Consider the following 21,982-nt stretch of genomic DNA (forward strand, 5'->3'; position numbering starts at 1 on the left):
TCTACAAATCTTTAAACAGAGAGCCTGTGTTACTAACACAGGCGTGGATACTGGAAGGGAGGGTATAACAAAAGACACTATAGAGATGCATTACAGGAAGTGCAGGGTCCAATGATTTTTGAGTTAGACCTATACTAGAAACTAAAGGTCAGGAGGCCTCTGCCTATGCTGTATTGATTTTGATCTTTCTTCCCCACCCCCACAATTGTGTCTCTTGCAAGTCCCCAATCATTATGAAAGCACAATACTGAATTTAAAAGTGTAGTTTTAAATCTTTTCTTAACCAACCATAAACAGCACATACAATGGAGAAGAATATCAGTCTAATACTCATAAAGTCTCTCAACCACATGAATCAAGTGTGGGTTATATATTCATAACCCACAATTTGAAATCACAAATACTACAATACAGTAACCTTTCTGGAAATGTCATTGAGAGACTGTACATAGACAAATAATCAGATAGGTATTAAATACTTGAATGAATACTTGAATGTATTAAAATGTCTGCAAATACCCAATCTTTACTTCTAATGAATTAATTAAACTTTGACCAAGGTCCAAACTGAAGTGCCCAGGTTGGACCACCCACACATATTTTTATGCATATTTTCCGATCAAACAGGATCATATACACAGCTTTGCAAATTTGAACACATTTCTGAACGCACGTGTTCATAGCCTCAACCTGCAAATCTGTCAAGGAGCTTCTGTCTCTTTATTTATTTTTTCGGCAGTGGTGTTTTCAACATGTTTACTAGCTGTAATTATTTGCCTCATTATCTTCCACGCTCTCTATTTGTTTTAGTCTTATCTACATCCTCTGTCAGCTGCTGAAGCAATGACCCTATTTCCTCACGGGGATCATTAACATTTAATTTAATTTAATCAAACAACAGCGGCAGACTCGACAGCTGACGGGGTCGCCGCTCCTCTTCGCTCAGCCGATGCTCACCTGAGCTCCACCCTGCTGTTGACCAGAGCCAGAGAGATGAAGTCCTTCTTGCCGTCCTGGCCGTTGTAGAGCAGAATGCCCGTCGTCTCGGACGCTCTGAACTCCATGGCGATGCGGACCGTGTGGTAGGCGCTCATGGTTTGGAAGGCCAAGTAGGACTGGCCACCGAACGATGGGATGAAGTACTTGATCACTGTGGAGGAATGAAAACAACAAGCCAATCCTGTCATTATCATGTGTTAAGCTATATTGTGGAATAATAGGTGTTTAATGTCCATAATTAAGTGTGAGCGGTGGTGTTACTTGATGTCAGAAAAATATGCCTTTCTAGCAGTTTATTTTTGTGATGTTTTTTTCCAAAATGCTTGACGGATTTATGAAAAGGAGAAGCTTGAGAAAGAGGAGGAGCTGAGCTTTTCACCCACTCTCAAGACACACACATTCACACACTGGCGCACATGGGAAACCTTTTGTTTTTCTGCCACTCGACAATTATGATTATTATCATCCATTTTCTCCCCCAGGCTCCTTTTCTCTCCATCCATCTGTCTTTCTGTCCGTCTCTCTGAGGAAAATGGCAGCTGATGAGCTCCCTCTTTTCTAATGGCTTGATTGATCTGAGCAGGGCTGGCGTGCAGTCTCTGTGTGTGTGTGTGTGTGTGTGTGTGTGCGCGCGTGCGTGTGTGACTGCATTTAGCCACTCTAACTCAAAGACACAGTGATTCTCACCAGCTAATCCCCATCAAAGCAATTAGTGTCAATTATCTGTGTTATGCAGCTGCGTTAGGTTACTTCTCACCCCTCCAAAAAAATCCCAAAGTAGGGTAAGAGGGAAGAAACAAAAGAGTTGTGCCTCTCAAGAAGTTCTCTGTGATTTATGATTTTTTTCTCAGTGGTGCTGATTGGATTCTGTGTTGCCTTTACTGAACGGCTCAGTGGTTGCTCACTTCTGAGGTGTTGAACCTGTCTGAATCACTTGAGATGAGTTTGAAACGCAGCCGCTGAGGAGAGATGTTGTGTCTGACTCAATCAAACTCAACTCTTTGTTCTCAGTATTTTTTGGAAAATTTAGTCGAAAACTGACAGTCTGTCCTGAGCCCTGATTGCTGTTGCCATGTTGTGAGCTGCTTTAAATGACCCAATCCACATCTGTGACCACAAAACACCTAATTTACATATTCCAGCATGAAGTGAGTCATTACTCACAGCCCTACTTAAGATGGCACTTTGCAGCCACTTTATGAAGCTACAATTAGACAAAACTAACAGAAGGAATATGTTTCATTATTTTTTTCTTTAAAGTAAAAGATTCATTTACTAAAACATTCCTTTAATATTAGATTTTTTTTTAATTTTAATGGTGTGTTTCTACTACTTTATAAATATATTACAGCACTTGAGGATGTGGTTAACAGTGATTAAAGAACTGCTAAAAGGCATGATTGGCACAATGGAAAGTAGAGTGCCTAAAACTCTCTTAGTTGCTGCAAAATCACTGTAAACGTCAGCCTTTGGTGCTTTCTTTGAAACTGCTAATTGCAATAGCGCCAAATTATACAGAAAGTCTGTTCTGGCTCATTTTCTTAGATGAGTTTGAAATAAGCTCAGACTTTGAAACTTTTGAATTAAGAGTAATGGCAAATATGAGAAAGGAAATAGCACATGATGTATAGAGAAGAAGGAAAAAAAAACTTCCCAGCCCAGCCCAGCTCACCCTTCTCACACACGGAGCCTCCTCGTCCGGCGGGGCACTTGCAGCTGAAATCGTTGCCATCCTCCTCGCACGTCCCCCCGTGGAGGCAGGGGTGGGAGTCACAGGGCTTCTGGGTCTTGTGGTGAAGTTTTCCCCTGGTGTGGAAGACGGTGGTGGCGACGGGAGGCAGTGTGGTCGTGGTGACGGGTAGCGGTGTGGTGACTGGTGCCGAGGTGGTGGTGGTGCGCCTATAGGGCCTGCGGGTAGTGCCCGGCGGGCGACGGGTGATGTAAGGGGTGGTTGGCGGAGGCCTGGTGGTGGTAGTAGTGGTGGGAGCAGCTGTGGTTATTGATGCTGTGGTGGTGGTGGTGGTGGTGAAGAAGGGGATGGAGGAGAGGCCTGGCATTAGAAAAAGAAAAAGAAAGAGAGACATTGTATGTTGAGCCTTGGAATAGATTTTCTATTCAAAACCTGTAAAACCTTTGATAAATCACCTTATGAATAACTTAAAACCCCTTTTCATTTTATTAATCCCCACACACTCCTGCTAAGTCCACACTGTATTACCATAATTGGTGAAGCGAATATTCTTCTCCTCCGGCTTCTTCACAGCAATGCTGGTCTCTTTGGAGGCCTTCAGCTGTTTCAGCAGGGCTTCTTCAATGTCCTCCACCGTGTATCTTGTATCTACAATAAACAAGAGGAACAGCCACTCAAGACAAGGCCTCCGAGGAGCACTCCAAAGCAAACACAGGACTTGTGTTTTTTTTAGTACGACAGTGGATATATCAGAAAACCCTGTGTGTGACAGTGGAGGGTCTCCAGGGACCACTTGTCCTCCACTCGCCGCTTGTCCAGCTTTTTTTTCCAGATGAATCGCTCTCATAACGTTTGTCGCAGATGTTCACTTTACTGGCCATGGAGGAGAGCCGCTTAACGGCACCCGTCACCCTGTATGAAGGGTATGAAGGATGCTAAACGATGCTCATAAAAATAAAAAAAAAAGGAGAGGAGAAGAGAGGAGGGGGCAGGGAGCTTGAAAGCCTAGCCCCGGATTCAAACATATCATTCTGAGCTGAATTCACATCCATAGTAGTTATAAGTCTTAATAATGAATGCTCTTTGTACGAGCAGTCAATTTGAGAGCAACACAAGGTTCCATTCCGGTGTTTCAAACATATTAAGAGGCACTGGAGTAAAGCACAAGTCAACAATCTTTTAGGGAACTTGTCCCGGCTCTGAGGAGTAACAAACACCACTCTGAATATCTGAGCGGAGGTAAAAACTCACTCCATGATATTGTTTTTTAACACCGAGGCAAATTGGTGCGAGCAAGAGATAAAAGTTGGCATTGAACAGAAAATTAAAAATGATAAAAACACTAGGAAAAACATTCAGTGCCTCACAGCATTATGAGCTGAATAAACAATTACTAGAAGGAGAGTGCATGCCTCTGCCAAGGATGAACAATCCTCTCAGTTTGTTATTCAAATAAAAAGAGCTGTTTGGAGTATTTTCATCTTAAGAATCTGCATCAGAATAATCATGATGTGATAATGTTTGATACAAGTATACAGGTGAGGTATGACTACTGAGAAATGGGCATTTACTTTCCTTACTGTTGTGCCACCTACTGTTGGTGAAAATGCCAAGTAAAATTTGGTTGCTGTTGCTCAAATGCTTTCCAAGAAGAAGTCTTCAGAGAATTGTATGAAATATATAAAAAAAACAGAACAAAACAGAACGTTATGTACTAAATTAGGGGAAGAATGGGTGAAATTTGTACGGGGAGCAGTAACAGATGATGTTGACGCTACTGAAACAAGGATCCTGGAGAAAACTAATGTCTCGCTGTCATACAGTGCAAGACTTATGAGTGAAAATGCTGACATGGTGATTTATTCTGCTTCAGTTAGGTCTTCCTCGGCCTAACTTTTATGCCAATTTCATTTAAGCAGTTTTGAGATATCCTGCTAGGTGAAAGAAAAGGGGGAACAAAGCTTGCATGACAGAGGTAATAACACTGAGCAGAAGCACAAAAAGATTTAGCAGTCTGATTCCAAGCACATATTTCTCTCTAATGGCTACTGTACAGTAACTCATCATTATTTTTGAGTTTTCAAATTTTCTGCTCTCACCTGGTTTGAAGTGAGCCTCCACAAAGGCCAGGATGGAGTTGCTGGGCGCCAGGTTACGGACACGAACGCTCATAAAGTCTTTGTGAACCTCCGACTTTCTGAACAACTCATTGAGCTGCAAAAGAGAGGGAGAGATAGACAGAGAGAGAAAGAGGGTGAGAGAGAAGAGATGATAAATGAGGCTGGTAATGAGCTCCACGCTATCATAGCAACCAGTCCAATTCCACGAGACTGTACTCTATCTCGGAGGAAGAAAGACTGCCTCTCAAATTGGGGTGCGGAGAAGAAACCTATTGGGTGTGGGTGCACAAATTGACATTTAGCTGCAGCCGTGGCATTAATTATAGTAACAAGTTTTCGGGAGGAGCAAAGATAAATGTCGTGCTATCCTGACATGTGCTCCTGATTGGTTTTGCCTCTGATGCCCCCGCTGTGTGCATGTTATACCAGCCAGAGGAGTTTCATAAGGAGGTTTTACTAAAATGTTGGGTTTTTTTCTAAAGCCAGCAGGGATATTACACTAGCCTTTAGCTAAACAATCTGGGCCAATATTTAATCTGCAAATTGGAACATTTTCACGCTAGAACTTAAAGAAAAAAAAAAAAGTTACATATACTCAGTGTTTACCCATAATTCTGTTCTTGTCAGTGCGGTGGTGGATTAATCACATTCACACACTCTTCTCAAAACATGAGCTCAGTCTTTGAAAGCAACACGAAACAAGTGGAAAATCCTCCTACTTGTCCTCATTTCAGCTGCTGGTTAAAACCACAGGAGCCACAGGGCCCGCTAACCCACTACAGTGTAGCATCCTCTAAGTGGCTGTTTTTCATTTGTTTCTACTGAGCGCTCGCCCAAACTCCCCATCTGCATCTCACTGATTTTACTGAAGCTAATCACATTCTATATAAAATGCTGTTTTTCAGACAAAATCCCCATCGTTGTGTGATATTTTTATTTAGGAGATATATTCAGCTGGAATGCTTGCAGTTGTTCCAAATAGTTTAGTTGGGTTTCAAGTTAAAAGCTCAGAAAATCACCTACCTGCAGCAAAGTAATCGTGTCAACTTTGTTTCTCGTGGCTTTCACAGTCTTGCAGTAAGCTTTTAAACAAAAAGTCACACTAGCAAGGTGAGCCGCAGTGCAAAAAGTTGCTGATTCGGTGAGTGCCACTGATTATTCAGTACCACTCAGTTCAGCTGGAGGATTCTGTGTTTAAGATTATTTTCTTCACATACTGAGCGCCTCTAATTTGTGGGCTGAGGTGTGACAGCAAAGTAGACAGGTCAAATATAAAATCCTCTAAAGCTGGCTTAGGGATGGAAATGTTGGTGGACAAGCTTTCAAGTGGACACGGTGACCTAGAATTTCCTGTCCTTTCTTTGCTTTCCCTACTCTTTTTTTCTCTCTCACCTTCTAATATATTTACTAATGTGACAGAAATGGCTGCAGGTTGCTTCTGTGCAGTGCATCTGTGTACGTCCTTTGTGCATGTTTGTCCCTATATGTATGTATGTGTGTGTTGGAAGATGAAGAGGGGGTGGTTGCTGTCAAGGAGTGCACCAGACTTGAAAGAGACAGTGCATTAACAAGCGCAAGTACGGACACACACACACACACACACACGCACAAATCGCTGTGAGGTAGTAGATGAGGTCCCAGTGGGGGCCAGTGACACCAATTCAACAGCTGGTAGATCTGTATACGAACAAACACACACCCACACACACACATACACATCCTTATTTCATCAGAGGAGCAGGGCCCTGGTTTGACAACAGAGACATTTGTTCAAAGGTCTGAGCTCAACATAGAAATCAGTGGAGAAATCCAACCAGGGTGAACTGGCCAGGCCAAACTGTGATTACTGTACAGGATGTGAGCTGGTCTAGGCTTCGGCTGCCTAACAGCATCTGGCATCGAGACCATTCAAACTTATGTGACTCAAATTCTGAACATGGCATTGATTTTTCAGATATCTCAAACATGTTAATTAATCTCACATGAGATGCTCCTTTTTGATGAGTGCTTGGCAAGCAACTAACAAATTAGTATTTGCACCATTCTGCAGAGAGCTGTTAGATCTTTTATACTCTTCTCTTCTCTTATACTGAACTTGAATTCATTTAGAAACTAGCTCAACTCTAAAGCCTGAATGCAATGCTTGAAATCAAAAGATATGCACCAGTGAAATTCTATGAAAATTCTGTAATAATTATCCTAATAGTATACTTGATGAAAATTATAGTCTTGACATAATCAGAGTTCTTTCTTAATGTTTGTGAAAGTAATTTTTGTACCAACAGCAGCTGGTCAGATACATATTCAGTTGTGATCATGACATGAAGCTTGACATTCATTCCCGGGGATCACCTGATGTAACAGTTTGCCAATACTCCCCTTTTTATTAAAAATCAAATATCATCCAGGCAATGCTGTCTCCCTCTGATATGATGTATGTTCCTCTGTGACCGCAGCCAGTGAATATGTTCTTTATCATTGTTATTTTTCTATCAGATTTCTGACCAGAGAAATCACTCCTGCCCAGTGTGGCAGAATATTACTCAGCAGCTTCGGGGTGTGGGTGTGAGGGGTGTCATCTCTGTAAAACCTGCAATGAAACCTGCCTGAGCCTGCCTGAAGGAGCTGAAAGAATTTGATTTGTCTGGCATTCGGTGAAGAGTTTTAGTGTCTCACGATGCTTGCAATGATGTTTCTGAAGCTTTTCCACTCTTGACAAGAAGATTCTTGGGAAAACACAAAATTTAAAGTGGGGCTATGTAACTGTGGCTGAACAACAGACACTGTATCCACCAGTGGCTATGACAGGATAAAGTCACACTGGAACATTTCTTGTTAACATCAGTTACTTTAAAGCTGCATTGATTTTTGCGAGCAGTAGAACAAGCAGAAACATTTAAGAAATTATTTCAAAGTATGTTTTGTGTTGGTAAAACTACTGACAGTGATCACTTTCCTTTTAGCTCTGAGATCTGAGAGCTGCCTGCTGTGTAAACCAAAACGGGTTAAAACAGGCTAAAAGGCTTCTAAGAGCTGAGAACTGCAGAGGTGATGATTGTGATGACTCTGTGGGTTACACATTTGACATTAAACAGTTACAATAAAACCAATGAAATGTGTATCTGTGACATGCTTTAGCATGTCACAGATACACATGAATTGCTTAAATAATCTTAAATTTGAGGACCTTACAGTAGCATATATGATCCACCATGAGCTACTGGTTATACAAGCCCAGTAAGTCTGTAAGAGCAAAAAGCTCTAAAAGTGCAAATACAATATTCAACTTTTCATTTGAAAGAAGAAAATTGTATTTTTTCTTCTTTAGAAAGTTACATAGTCTCTAATTAATATGAGCAGAATACTGTCCCACAGCAGATTCAGCTTTGAATATTTTCTTACTTCGTTAGTATTTCTTTTTAAACTGTATTCCAAGCCCTATTTGCTTGTGTAGCACTTACAGCGCTCTCTATGCTGCGGGCCGTCTCTCCAAAAAGCTCCGACTTGGGATCCTCCATCTCAGGTGTGTAGAACATTTCCTGTCCCTCCACCTGGTCCAAGTGCAGGAAACCGCTGAATCTCATGGTGGCTGGAAGGTAAAAAGGGGCGGATGAGGACAGATGATGTGATATTGAAACACCACAGCTCGAAACCTTTCTCTACAACTCACTTCCCGTTGCCTTCACACAGTGCTCGCTTTTGGGGTCGTGCCAGTTTTGGGTTAGTGATGGATTTTGTGTTTGTGTGTGTTTGACAAGAGGAGGTTAGTGAGGTTGTTGTTGATTGCGTGAGGTTTTGAGAAAGGGCTGGAGTTTGGCCGTTACAAAGGAAGGTGGTGGAGGTCGTGGTTGGTGGAAGAGGTGGATTGTGAGATATGAGAAGGAGGGAAGGGGAAGGGGAAGGCGAGAAATGGGCCAGTTTTACCAGACTGAGATTCGTCCCAAAAGCTGGCCGAGGCATGGAGGGCTGGGTAAAAAGACAACAAGTTAGACAGACACACACAAATACACGAGGGGGAAAAAACACACACGCTACAGATCAAACAGCCCACAGGCACTTTAAAAGTGCCTTCCTCAGCAAAGAGAGATTCTCACAGTGTAACCTTGGGGTTATGTTGTCCAGCATCTATCAGAGAAGAGGGCTTGTAATAAAGCTGAAAGTGAGGGAGTTCTTTGTATGTGTGTGCGTTTGCGCGAGGTGAAAGCGGAGGAGCATGCGAGGCGCTGATGCTGGGCTTCAACGCCACTCGTAATCAACAGAACAAATTGTCCAAATCAATCACGGCTGCCCCTGCCTGAGCAACGGCAGAGAGATTGGGGAGAGCACTTGTATGATTATCGTGAAAGATAGCCGTAATTGTCTCCTTAATGCAGCCAGACTGGTGACTGACACAGCCTGGTTAAAATCGCATGAAAAGGACAGCAGACACTGCCAACGCGCACACACACACACACACACACACATATTCCCTGTGTCTCCCCCACGTCTTTACAGTACTTTCACGGGCAGCACACATCGATTCAGATGTGACGGGGGCCATAAAATAGAGGCAAATGGGCGAGGTTTGGCCGATAAGGCAAGCGAGGAAGAAAGAAAAGAGAAGGGACGGCGAGGGAGATCTGACTTTTAATCTGCGAAGAAGACAAACATCAGAGAGGGTGATTTTCCAGCTCACTGCCGTGACGGACGTATAAAAAAAAGGAAGAAAAGAGAGTGATAAAAGAAAGGACAGAGCCATTTGACTATCGGATTCGATTGAACTGTAAAAATGTAATGGATGTGTCAGGCCTCCGCTGGCATATGGAAGAGTTTACAGTAGCTGGAGCTTAGTGTGCCATTAGATTTCACATGAGCATTTGCTGCCCATTATCGTTGATGTCATAGGAATGGTATTACCTCGTTTAGATGTAACATATGGAGGGCCTGCAGTGATTTTTTAAATAACACATTAAGCTGACACGCCGACATTACACTGAGGTCTTTCTTTTGATTTCGAGTCATCAGAGGAAGATGTCTGACAAAAACAGGCCAGAACTATCTATCTGAACACTATTACAGATGAATGACAAATACTTTTTTTGTAACTCTTTAATACATTTGTCACCAAGGTCTTGTGAATCTTTACAAAAGAGTACAAAAAAAGACTTAGACATAGATCTCCTTGAGCGTATCATAAGTATAGACTCAACCTTGATCCACTTCACTGTTTGAGGTCTCAATAAAAATGTGCAGCTCGAACAGCCAACAATTAGTCCTTTCAGTTTTGAGACAGTCTGGGTGCACGTCAATAAAGCGGACAGTGCAAAGAGGTAGCAGAGATGGATATTCTAGCAAGAGGGACGTCATTTCACTTCTAATGAGTGGAGGATCGGCTAATCCCTCCTCAGGAGAAAATAGATCCAGACTTATTGATCCCCCTATCGCGCTGCCTGCTTTTATTGGTAACACTTGAGCTGAATGAAGTATTGATCGCCGCTGTGCCGTCATTGTTGGCTGAGATAAATATTTACAGGCTTTAGCAGATTTGTTACAACTGTTGTCTTACAGCAAAAAACCTGTTACAGTCGCTTATATGACACATGCTTCTGCCGTTTTTCAGGATTTGGGGCACAATGTTATCAAATCCAACCTCGACAGATGCGCTGTTCAGCTCTGAGTGGCTCTAAATTCTGTGAAAGAGATAAATGGCACGGAGGGGGCTGCAGAAAGCCAAAGGTGGCCTCATATCTTCAGAGCACGTTGTGGATTGTGTGGCAGTGAACTCTGCTGGGTTATTGGAAGGCTTTAGGACCTTCAACACGTCAGAAATGTAACCCTACTTGCTAATTTGTGACCTTGAGTCATAACCTGGAGCTCCCGGGGGAGCCAGAGAGAATCCCTTGTTTCACATTCAGTCAGGCTAACTCGAACACTGTCTCACATGAAATGACATATTTATTTGCGACATTTCAGTGCCAGACCTTCATAATTCGCAACATTTTGGCTAAATGTTGCATAAAAGTTTATCATTGCAAGTTAGACAGTGTGCAAGAGTTTGTTTGGAATTTTTGATCCATTTGTCCCTCTCTTACACACCTGACTTATGAAATAGATGTGCGTACTGTACTTCTGTTCGCAATCAGTCAGACTAACCCCACTGGGACAAATAGAGAGCAGAATTCGACTGAGGAATGGAGGGAGAGAGAGAGATAGAGAGGCAAAGGGGAGAAAGGAGCCCTTTATCTTTATGAACCCAGTCTGGCAGAAGGCACTGATTGGTACAACAGCGGCCTCTGGTAGTCTCTCAACTCTCTCCCTGCTCAACTCCTCAGAGAAATGAACTGATGCAAGACTGGATTGAGATTGACTGGGGCGAGGGAGAGAAAAAGAGTGAGATATAGCTCAAGAGGGAGATACTCAACAGTGGCACGGACTGATAAAAAAGAATGTGTGTGTGTGCGCATGGGGAGGGGATAAAAGAAGGTGGGAGATTAAAGGAAAAAGGAAAGAAGGTGAATGAAGACAGAGAGGCCCTAACCAAACTTCTTTCAAAAATCTTGAGAAAAACTTGTCAAAATAAAATTGGCAGGGTACAGCAAATATCACAGTTGGAATGTCAGGCGTTGTCAAATTGACAAACATGGATTACTGAGGTCAGATTTAAGGGGTCACTTTCTGTTTGTTTTTTTAAATTTCCTGCCACCTGCCATTATGATCATTTACATATGAATGAGGGATTTCATGAAAATACTGCTGCAGATAAAAATACCACCTGTTCATCTGTTTTTTTAAGGCAGATGGCACAATATTACTATTCCTGAAGTAAACATTAAATATGAAATAATATTGTGATGTGATTCTCAGTGTATCAACAAATTAGAATTATAAAAAGTAGGAGAAGGGAGAAAGAAGTAGTATTCTCTGCAGTGTCATTCAGGGCAGTGATGTAGGGTCGGCTCCATAAATCAGAAAAAGTAGTTCAAAGTCACATTGACATTCACAGTAATGATAGAAATGACTAAAGATTGAGAGCTACAAAATAACCCCTCTTAACAACATGTTGCTGGGTCTACTCCACTTTTCTAGGTGAGGTTTTAAAATGACTTGATATTGTAATTTTGAAGGTTTTTTTGGTTTTAGTGCCCTTAAACTAACACTTTCCACCAAGCCCTTAAAATGACACTGCACCTGTATGCTAATAGAATATTGAAGAAAGCATTAAGAGAAAAAACTGTAGAAAAAAAAACAGAAACTGAAGAAAAACTGAAGAAGGATTGCTTAACATTTTAGGAAATATGTGTATTCATTGTTAACGTCATGTCGGCGTGTTTGGTGCGAAACCAGAGTCAAGAGGTGATTAGCTTAGCTTAGCATAAAGACTGGAAGCATGTGAAAAGCCAGCTATGAAACAGTACATAACTCACTTGAAAACTATAATGAATCATATTTACATATATTTGTATACTGGCTAAACAAACAAGATACAGTGTGTTAATTAGCGAGCTTTAGAGGGGTTGGTATGAATATTTTTGAACATTGCTTCAAACCAGGCTAGCTCTTTGCTTTGCCTTTATGCAATGCTAATCACCTCCCAGCACTGCAAGCAGTAATCTTATTTCCATAATGTTGCATTATTTCTTTAATGTTTGTTTGAATGCTAACAAAGTAATTTGTTGTTTAAATTTGTAAAAAATCACACCAACTAATTGCTAGTGCTATTGTAGAAACTCATTTACTGTATCTGAATGTTTTTTTTCTTCAGAAAGACCAATTATAGAAACCCTCAATAGAGAACTTCTGTGACTTTACAGAAGCTAAAGTTAGCACTGAAGTGATCTCAGGATTTCAGTTCTCTTATCAAATGTTATCATGCAGTACCAGCAGACATGAATAAAACCGAAGTGCATGAACAGGTTAATATTTAGGTAATTAGAAGGTAGACAAGGTGTTATTTGAAGAGACATTTGACTTACAGGGACAGTTGGCGCCCTCTGGAGTGCTGGCCGGTGTCTTGCCGTCGGGGCAGCAGCCGAATGGCATGTTGTCACAGGAAGACCTATCCTCAGCTGTGGGTACGGTGGTGCTTGCAACTGTGGGACCTGCGGGTGATACACAGGGGCTCATAATAATTCATGAAGCCTCAGAAAATGTATTAATTCAAGGCGGCTTATCTCAGAGACCCAGAGGAGGCTATTTTTAAAGTCTTCTTAGGCTCTGTGGACGAGTAACTGTCTAAGGTCAAAACCTACAACTTCTGCAGATGCTTGTGTGTTTTCAGCCGGCTGACCGGTGATTGGACGCTAATAGAGGCATCTGTCAGGAGCGATTATATGGCATTTTCATGGGAATTCATTCTACACCTGGAACTAATTTTGTCAGGCAGAGAACTGTTACTAGTTATATCACACACAAAGCACTTTCAATGATGAGAGGATGTGATAACAGCTCACTGCTCATTGGCTGACATTTGCCTTTAAGGCTTCCCAGGAGGGGGAAAAAAAAACATACAATCTTGTTTGCATTACGCTCACTGTATATCTGGCTGTCTCGGGACATAAAAGACATAAAAGCGGCTGGTCTTTCTGTCTCTGAAGGATGAGAGTGTGTAACAGCAGCGGACCCTTGGTCCTCTCTAATGATGGTTTTGGTGGAGGGGGTGTCTTGGTTGAAGCGGCTCAGTTTATGGGTGCACAGAGATTAGAAATAATCGCAGAGGCAAACAGCTAGCGGCTAAACAAAGTCGTAAAGACGTCAGAGGCGAGGGACGTTCCTGCTCAAGGACTCGCGGTCAAAGGAAGCGTGAGGAGGGAAGAGGAGGGGGAGACGGGGGTAGGGGGGAGGCTGGGGTTTATAGGGCATCTGTTGGCGTGTGGTCTGCAGATTTACAGATGCTGGGCTGAAGAGGAGAGCGATGGTGGAGGGAAAGAGGGCAGTACGGTACAGCAAGGGGACTCTGCATGGCTCCAGTGGGGGCCATGAAAACTGTCAAATAAACACACACACACACACACACACACACACACACACACACACACACACACACACACACACACACACACGCCAACACAGAAAAGTGCAGATTTCAACAGAGCAAGCATATAAAAACATACACACACACACACACACACACCTTTGACCTGCTCACATTTATATACTCAGACAGTGACATGTGCTCTTAGAATTGGACAAACTCAGTGACACGAGGAGAGGGCGATAAGACTTCAACACACAAAACATAAGCACACAGGTACACTACACAAACACACACACACACACACACACACAAAATCATGGAAAAACTAATTATTACAGTCTTTTAATGTCCACGTTGAAATCTGCACTGTACAATATTCTAATCTGCCCACATTTTCACGCCCACAGATTGATGTGAGTGCTGGTACCTCAGCACGCAAGCACAATGTACACATTGGGTACACATTAATTTCACACACATATACACACACACAGCCACTAGACAGCGGGTCTCCTTGGCAGACAGGCTACATGCTCCTCGCGTCACCGAGCACTCTGGTCAGCCTCTGACAAGAGAATAAATCTAAGACTCGGGGAGAAAGAGCGAGGGAGGAGGAGGAGGAGGAGGAGGAGGAGGAGGAAGAGCAGAGGAAGAGCACACTGGGGCCACGCTGTTCCATCAATCCTGTCCTGTTACTGCAAGCTGTCAGACGAGGGGCGGATGGATGGGAGGAAAACAACAACAACAAAAAAGGTCTGATTGAAAAGTCTCAGTCATCCCTTGTTGTCCGAGCGGAGGCCCAGAAACTACGATCGGCTGTTACAGTCAGCAGGGCATGTCGAGAAAGATTTGAGACTAGTCATGTGACGAGGTACGCGGCCTCTGCACACACACACACGCTCGCACCTCAACCTCCCAGTCACATCAGCCTGTCAAGTCAGGCTCCAGAGGATCCCCAGATGCGGGCCAGCAGTTTCATCTGGCCTGTCGAGAGTGTATTTTACAGAGCCCGGGTTTGTTTTTGCGAGCTGTTGAGAGCGAGCACGCCGGTGGAATGGGAGAAAACAGCATGGGTGATGTAGTAACAGTGAACCGTGCAAACAGATTCCTTTCTGTCTGAAATTGAGATATACATCAAATGCAAGTGGAGATGATACTGACATCATGTGTTTACAAAGATTTCTCTTCGCTGCATGACTGATATTGAAACTCCCCAAAACAATCTGCATATAAATACAAGAGCCTGTGCTTGATCTAAATGTAGCTGTCAATTAAAAGATGATAGCATGAATGTGTTATGACGTCAGCTAAGAAGAGACTATGAGTTTGTCCAACCCTTCTTGAAAAATAAGCCCCTCCCACACACCTCTCAAAGCATTATGGATAATGAAGTGAAAGAGCGGGGATTTACCGACAGGCTCCGGTGTCCCACTGGACTCTGTGACACCGCTACCATTGTCCTCGTCCAGATCCTCCTCCTCCTCCTCCTCGGTCGGCTCGTCTCCGCTTGGCTCTCCGCTGCCCGAGCCCTCGAAGGAGGAGGCGGCGGAGGGCGTGGGGCTGCTGCGAGAGGAGGAGGTGGTGTGGGCGGCGGCGACGGTGGACCGCGGCTGAGGCTGGGTGTGGATGGGGTGGCGGTGGTTGTGGGTGATGGTGGGAGAGGGGGTGGTGGCCCCTGGCGCCACTGTCTCCGGAGACGGGATGGCCCACACCATGTTGGGGTGGATGGCAGTGGTGGTGATGGTGGCGGCAGAGCTGGGGTAAGAGGCGGAGGGGTTGGGAGTGGGTCGTACTGCCGGCTCGGAGATGGTTTCTGGTGGAGGGAAGGGGAGGAAGCAAGGAATGGATGAATGACTGAGCAAAGATGGAAATGTTTGATTTGGCTTCACCTAACTCCATTACAAGCTCAAAAACGTAACACCAAAGGAGACAGAAACATCATTAGCCCATTATGCATAACAAAGTCACTTAATGATTATCCTAACCTACTGCTGACAGTAACCTTTTTACTTCTGCATGATATTGAATGATTATGGCTTTTTTTAATCTTCAAACCCTTCTCCCTAGTGCCCGACAATGTCATTATATTGCATTAAAATGAACACACAAATATGCAGGCTCCCATTTGTAAAAGAAATCTTTAATTAAAAACCCTGCAATGGATGAGATGTCAGGAATCCTTATTTGACAAACCTTAAGTAATGAAAGTGCATCCATATGCAAAGTGGATATGGAATATGCCAACAGATGCATTCACTGCAGTGTGTTTTGCCTGCAGATGAGTTATGTTGCCCACACAGGGTTAAACCACTCCAGTTGATATCGATGCATGGTGTGTAGTATGTGTTTGTGCTTGTGTGTGTGTGTGTACATATGGCAAACATTTGTGTGCACAATATGCATGTTTGTGCAGTGCATGCATGGTGTGCCAATGCCTATGAATTATATATCCATATTCAAATGCTGCCCGCCAGTAGCAAAGCTTTAATCACCAACAGCCAGTGCCTCCGGTGATGAATGATTGATAGAAATGGGGCAAAAAAAGCCGGCTTTAACTCCGGCTTCAAAGACGGCACGCTGCTGCTTGCAGAGAGCGTGAGCATCCGTCAACGCCACCACAAACATACTGCTGTCAACACATGCACACAAACACGTACACACACAGCAAAAAAAACACTCCAAATGAAGTAGAGAGAGAGAAGAGGCTCTCTGTAGAGAGACCATCATTACCGATGCAAAAAGCTCTGGTGCAAAAGGACAAACAGTCTGTGATAAAAGAACGATAAATAGGACAAAAACTCCTGAGGGGGAGAAGTGAGTTGGCAGGGAGATGCTACGTAAGTGAGCACTTTAGATTTAGCTGAGGCAAGCAGGCGTGACAATACTGTCATTCTTCCTTTATTTCTTTATGTCCCATGAGTGTAAATGTGTGTGGGTGAAATGAACAGAAGATAAAAAAAACCTATACCATAGATTTGCGCCTCATTAGGATTCACCTAACATTATGTGTGTGACTTAATTATACTGCTATAATCGCCTATTTGATCGGCAATTATTCACCGATGTGTGAAATGTGATACCTACTGAGACGGCGGAAAGCCTGGGAGACACACCGGATGTCAGCTTCAAGCTCGACAGATATTTGTATAAAAAGAGATTTGGAGTGGAGTGCAAAGAGCAGCGATGCTATCACCAAGAATGGTGGCTTGCATTGCCTTTCCTCTTGGCTACACCTGTCTGTCAGGTGCCAAGCTTAGCGTCAGGCGGCTTGCACCCTGGGAAGTGCCTAATGTGTGCTTGGGCGTGTGTGCAAATCATGAGCAGCGAGCTCTGTGACATGGGATAAGGGAGGGGGAAAAAAAGCATGTCTGAAATAAGGAAGAAGGACTGGCAGAACAGTCTGTTTAGCTAATGCTTCTCTTAATCAGGTTTAACACTCCATTTGCCTTTTTTTCTTTTTGCTTTTTTTCCTCTCAGCACTGCAAGGGACAGTAATGTCACCATGTGGAGAGGGAGAAAAAAATCATAGTCATCTTGGCTTGTCTCAGCCGTGTAGTTATTATTGAAAGGTGGTTATTAAGACTGTTTGTGGTGTCAGCCGCACTCAGTGAGGAGGAGGAGGAGGAGTAATCTGGATATAGGCAACCGAAAAGGAAAGACAAGAGAACCACAGAGCTCCAGAAGAAGAAAATGATAGGGACAAAATGCTTAAACAAAACAGGTTTCAATCTGAAAGAAAAAGAAAAACAGGTTAACAAAGCTAGCAGTGGGAGAAGATGGCAAAAGCAAATAGTGGGAACAGAATGAGGGATTGAATAATGAGAGAAAATCGCAGGAGATGGTGAAGTCAACAGAACCCTGACTAACACGCAGGCGGAGGGCTGCCAATGCCATATGCTGGCATTCGTTGCCAATTTGCTGCAAACCTACAGGTGATAACACCATATGGGAGAGGCAGGTCATTGCCAACACGGTGGCCATTTTCCCTCGGCGCCATAGTTTGCTCAATCGGTCCAAATGCCCTCCCTCTGGTACTTAGTACAGTAGCTCTTGCCTTTTTTTTCGCTGGTTTTCTCACATATCGTTTAATCTTTTGCTAGGCCATATGAAAAGAAGGCAGAAAAACTCCTCCCTGCACCCTGTGGCTGGGCTGTCTTTTAGCTCGGGACTTCTGAGGGAGCCGGGTAACGTCGCAGTTAGCTGCAAATTCTCAGTCGCAAGCAAAAAGATTTGAAGGCGCTCCTTCAGCCGGATTAGAGTGAATTTATATTGGCCTGCCCATTAGTGACAGAATGTGCTGCAGTAGTCTTACTCAGTGGTATAATAAAAAGTTCCAGCAGATCAATGATGTTAAAAAAGATCAATATTCGCTCATTTATATAGGCCCTTGGCATTGCGCTCTTGTCAAACCACATAGCAGCTTGGTGAGCATTAGGATGCCACAGAGTCAAAGTCGGGTGTCTGGAATTGCTGCATGTAAACAGCGGGGGGTGTAGGTGGTGGGAGGGCAGGCAGGGCTGGTGCGGCGTGGTGAGGGGTGGAGGCAGAGCAAATGCTAATTCGCACCCAGCCACACGTGAAATGAGCTCGAGATCTAACCCCCGAAGCCGACAGTGGCGGCGGAGCAGCTACCCGCGGTGCGACCGCATCCGGGAGAAGAAATTAAAAGATCCTCCGTGGCTGTCGGAGGGCCCGAGCGCTCGCCTGCCTGTTCCTCCCCCGAGGGTTCGATAGAGAAAAGAGTCCGCTGTGAGGCATCTTCTTGCCTTGTCTGTGTGCAGCAATGCTAGGTGAGGGATTACACACAACCCACATCTCTATTGCCAGGCAACAGAGGAATGTGAAACCAGACTGGATTTTGGCTCCTTTTGCTGCTAACCCACGGCACTGAATCTGTAATTACCAGATGTTCGGGGACTTATCAAAGCCTTGTCGATCTCTTGCTGTGCATATTTGTATTTTTTATCAGTGTACCTGCAACTGCAATTCCTCACAGACTATGTCATCAGCTATGTTTCCTGCGGATATGACCCAGTTGGTGGAGGAGGAGAGGACTGTGCTTTTCTGGCGACACTTGTCTTTGGTCACCTGATCCCAATTGAGCGACGAGGTGAACGAACATTTTTCCACCCAAAAAATCCTCGACACCTGGCAGTGGCTCACGGCCAGAAGCGCGCAGCTGGCACTTCTTCCCCACTGCACTCGCCGAAGGCATTTCTAGAACCCCGTTGTGATGCAAGCTGGCGGTCGGCGTGACAACTTCACTGTACATGAAAGCCGTGGCCTTGGCGCTCGTCCCAGCACCTATTACATCGATGCAAACAGCGTCCATCAGCATCTGGACTGAGGGGGCCGGAGCTGTACCTTTTACTCTGTACACATGTACTCTACAGTCGCCCATCACACTGAAACAGCATTGTGTTCCTGGCAGTGTGAAGGGATTGATGTGTTTCCCAACAGGGTTTGGAAATGAGGCCAAATCCCAAAAGAGGGGCGAGAAAGCAAAGAGGAAGTCTCATTACTATCTCAGACAACAAAACCCTTGCTCTTTGGTTTTTTGAAATGTCACAGTAGCTCCTTCTTCACACATGAGTTTGCTCTCACCTGGCAGTCATCATGCAAAGAGGGGAGAGAGCAGGGCTTACTTTACTGTACTCTATGTACTCAGTGAAATGAACTAAATATTTGCTACCAGACAATCATAATCACAGAGCTTGTGAAAGTGCACTATTACAAACAATGAAAGGCAAAATTCTCGCAAGAGAGCTGGAATACTGATGACTCCTTACACTTTGATCTTATCTGTGAATCAGACATGTGTCTTTTGAAATAAAAACTGGGATTTGCCTAATCACAAATAAGCATCAATGCTCCCGCTGCTTTCATGTAGACACAAAATTCAAGCTAAATTTGCATTCACACTGCTGTGACTTTACTTTTCCGAGACAGATAGATGGATAGGAGGGGAAACAGCAGGGGGTGGGGGTAATTTGTGGCCCTTGGCACAGCTCATTATCTTCTGATTGGGGACCTGACAACAGTCGGCCATCCGTGCGATGTGTGATGCATGGAGGCTTTGACTGGGCTCACCTGTGCATTGTCCAAAGTGTTGCACTGTGATGTCCTTGTCCTGCCTGCAGGCTATGGTCCTCAGCTGGCACTGGTCGGCATAGGTCACCCCATCTGAGCCACACACCTGCTCCATGGTGACAGAGATGGAGAGAGCAGAGATGGGGACACATGTTAACTCCCTGTAGGCCACTGAAGCAACGTCTTCCAGTTCAGGTTGCAAACTTGTGGATCAAACTATTTATTACCAAAGCACACATCATTTGAAAGACCCACCTTGGTTTTGTTTTTCTCATCACAGTCAGGTGAAGGACACTCACAGTGGGCTTGGCCATTCTCCTCAATGCAAGAAGCTCCAAAACTGCACTCTACCTCTTCACATGAGGTCACAGCCTTTGGACCTGTGGAAGAAAGTTAATATGCATTCTGTAAGCAAAAGTCCTGCCTGTTAAACAGCCACTTTTCTTTGTTTCTCAAAATGCATAAAGCATGATTCCATTTAAAAAGTAATTAAAAAATGAATACATTCGTGTGCAATAATAAATTCATAGTTGTCGTTGCTGCTGACTCCTCCCATGCCACTTCGTAATTGTGTGTAATACTTTAGGACAGGCTGACAGACAGTGTACCTTTTTCTGCTGGAACTGAATGACCTGCTACTAGTCTCCTTACAACCAGAGTAGCGCACTGGTAATGTAATCATCAAATTGTCTAGTTTCCTGTTCATCACACAGTGTGAATTATTCATAGTTTCACAGTCCACAGCATTTTCCTTACACTGCCTTACTACTGTAAAAGCGAGTATCTTTGAGTTGTGTAAGGTGCACTCAGGATATTTTCGATGTGCCTTTTTTTCTCCACAGATCTTTCCTGAAGCTCTCCAGAGGAGCGTTTGAAGCCTTGAAGTTGCCGCAGCAGGAGCTACAGCCGGAGAGCCCACCATCCACCAGACAGGATGTGAGTGTGGGGTCTTTGCATTGTTGCAACATCACAGAGGCTTAGAGTATCCCCCCCCACCCATTGGGCGCCTGCTTTCATGTGCTCCCACCTCTCAATACCTTGCCTTTTCATCTGGTAGGGTGTGTGGCAGACTGCCCCACCACTGTGCTGGGACTGCTTGCTTCATTAAGTGTTTGACTTCCAGTCGATATCTGATGGTGCATCTTAATCAAGGAGCAGCGGGCCCCCACAGCAGGAACTAACCTTTCCTTCAACTGGCTTTTTAGCTTGTGCAATTACTGAGGCGGTTTTCAGTATTAATCCAAATAATCAATAGTCCTTTATGCAGAAGTATAAACACACAAGCGTATAGTGAATCATCCAAAATGGAGTATGATGTAGAGAAAATAAAATATCAATGGGTGATGTGTAATGCACATGTCATTTCTACAATCCAGAATTTCCCTAATCACTATCGATTTACTGGCCTGCAGTCGTTTCCCTATATGCCGATAAACTAGATGGATGTGAGAAGCAGATGGAGGAAGAACTGGCTGCTACAAGGCTGATCCAAGGATATGACAAGTGATAAAAAACACTTCAGAATGATGGAGAATAGCAAGGGCAAAAGGGAAAAAATGTTGGTGTGTGTGTGTGTGTGTGTGTGTGTGTGTGTGTGTTCGTGTTGGTTATTAACACTCCACTGGTTGCCTTGGTACTCTCTCTTATTACCTTTGTCGCAGCCATTCATGCCCATCTTGCTTCCATCTGGACACACGTTGCACTTCATGCCCTTCACTCCCATCTTGCAGGAGCACAGGCCCGACATCTGTTCACAGTCGTCCCGGACGGAGCCTGTGGCATCGCAGTTACAAGCTGCCACAGACAGGTAGAGGAAAAAAAGAAAGAGAGGAAGAGAAAGATTGATGAGATAAAAAAAACCCCAACGTGACAATTATGGAGAAAACGTATCAATTAGGGGCAATGACGGCAGGAGGGATAAAATTAGCTTGGTTCATTTAGTGTATAAAGTGAGTTGAAGGCAACCTTAGCCACTGAGCTTTGCTTCTGATTCATCCTTGTGTCAGAGTCAAGGGTTGGGAATAGTTTACCCAGCCTGAGGGGCCGCAGAGGAGGGAGGAGGAGGAGATAGAGGAGGAGGATGAGTACGTAACAGAAACTCAAGAAAACAACCCTAGGGAAGGACATCAA

General features: G+C 44.0%; 1 protein-coding gene across 1 annotated transcript in view; it reads right to left on the reverse strand.

Moving 5' to 3' along the window:
* agrn (agrin) overlaps nucleotides 1–21,982 on the reverse strand; it is a 162,373-nt gene that overhangs the window by 26,819 nt on the left and 113,572 nt on the right. Inside the window, 10 exon segments of the mRNA XM_053317887.1 lie at nucleotides 958–1,150; nucleotides 2,672–3,049; nucleotides 3,218–3,337; nucleotides 4,789–4,903; nucleotides 8,271–8,398; nucleotides 12,762–12,887; nucleotides 15,174–15,575; nucleotides 19,853–19,958; nucleotides 20,108–20,232; nucleotides 21,503–21,646. Of these exon segments, the coding sequence (XP_053173862.1) occupies nucleotides 958–1,150; nucleotides 2,672–3,049; nucleotides 3,218–3,337; nucleotides 4,789–4,903; nucleotides 8,271–8,398; nucleotides 12,762–12,887; nucleotides 15,174–15,575; nucleotides 19,853–19,958; nucleotides 20,108–20,232; nucleotides 21,503–21,646 (1,837 nt within the window).

This window comes from Scomber japonicus, chromosome 4 (genome assembly GCF_027409825.1).
Source record: "Scomber japonicus isolate fScoJap1 chromosome 4, fScoJap1.pri, whole genome shotgun sequence".
NCBI classification, from domain to species: domain Eukaryota; kingdom Metazoa; phylum Chordata; class Actinopteri; order Scombriformes; family Scombridae; genus Scomber; species Scomber japonicus.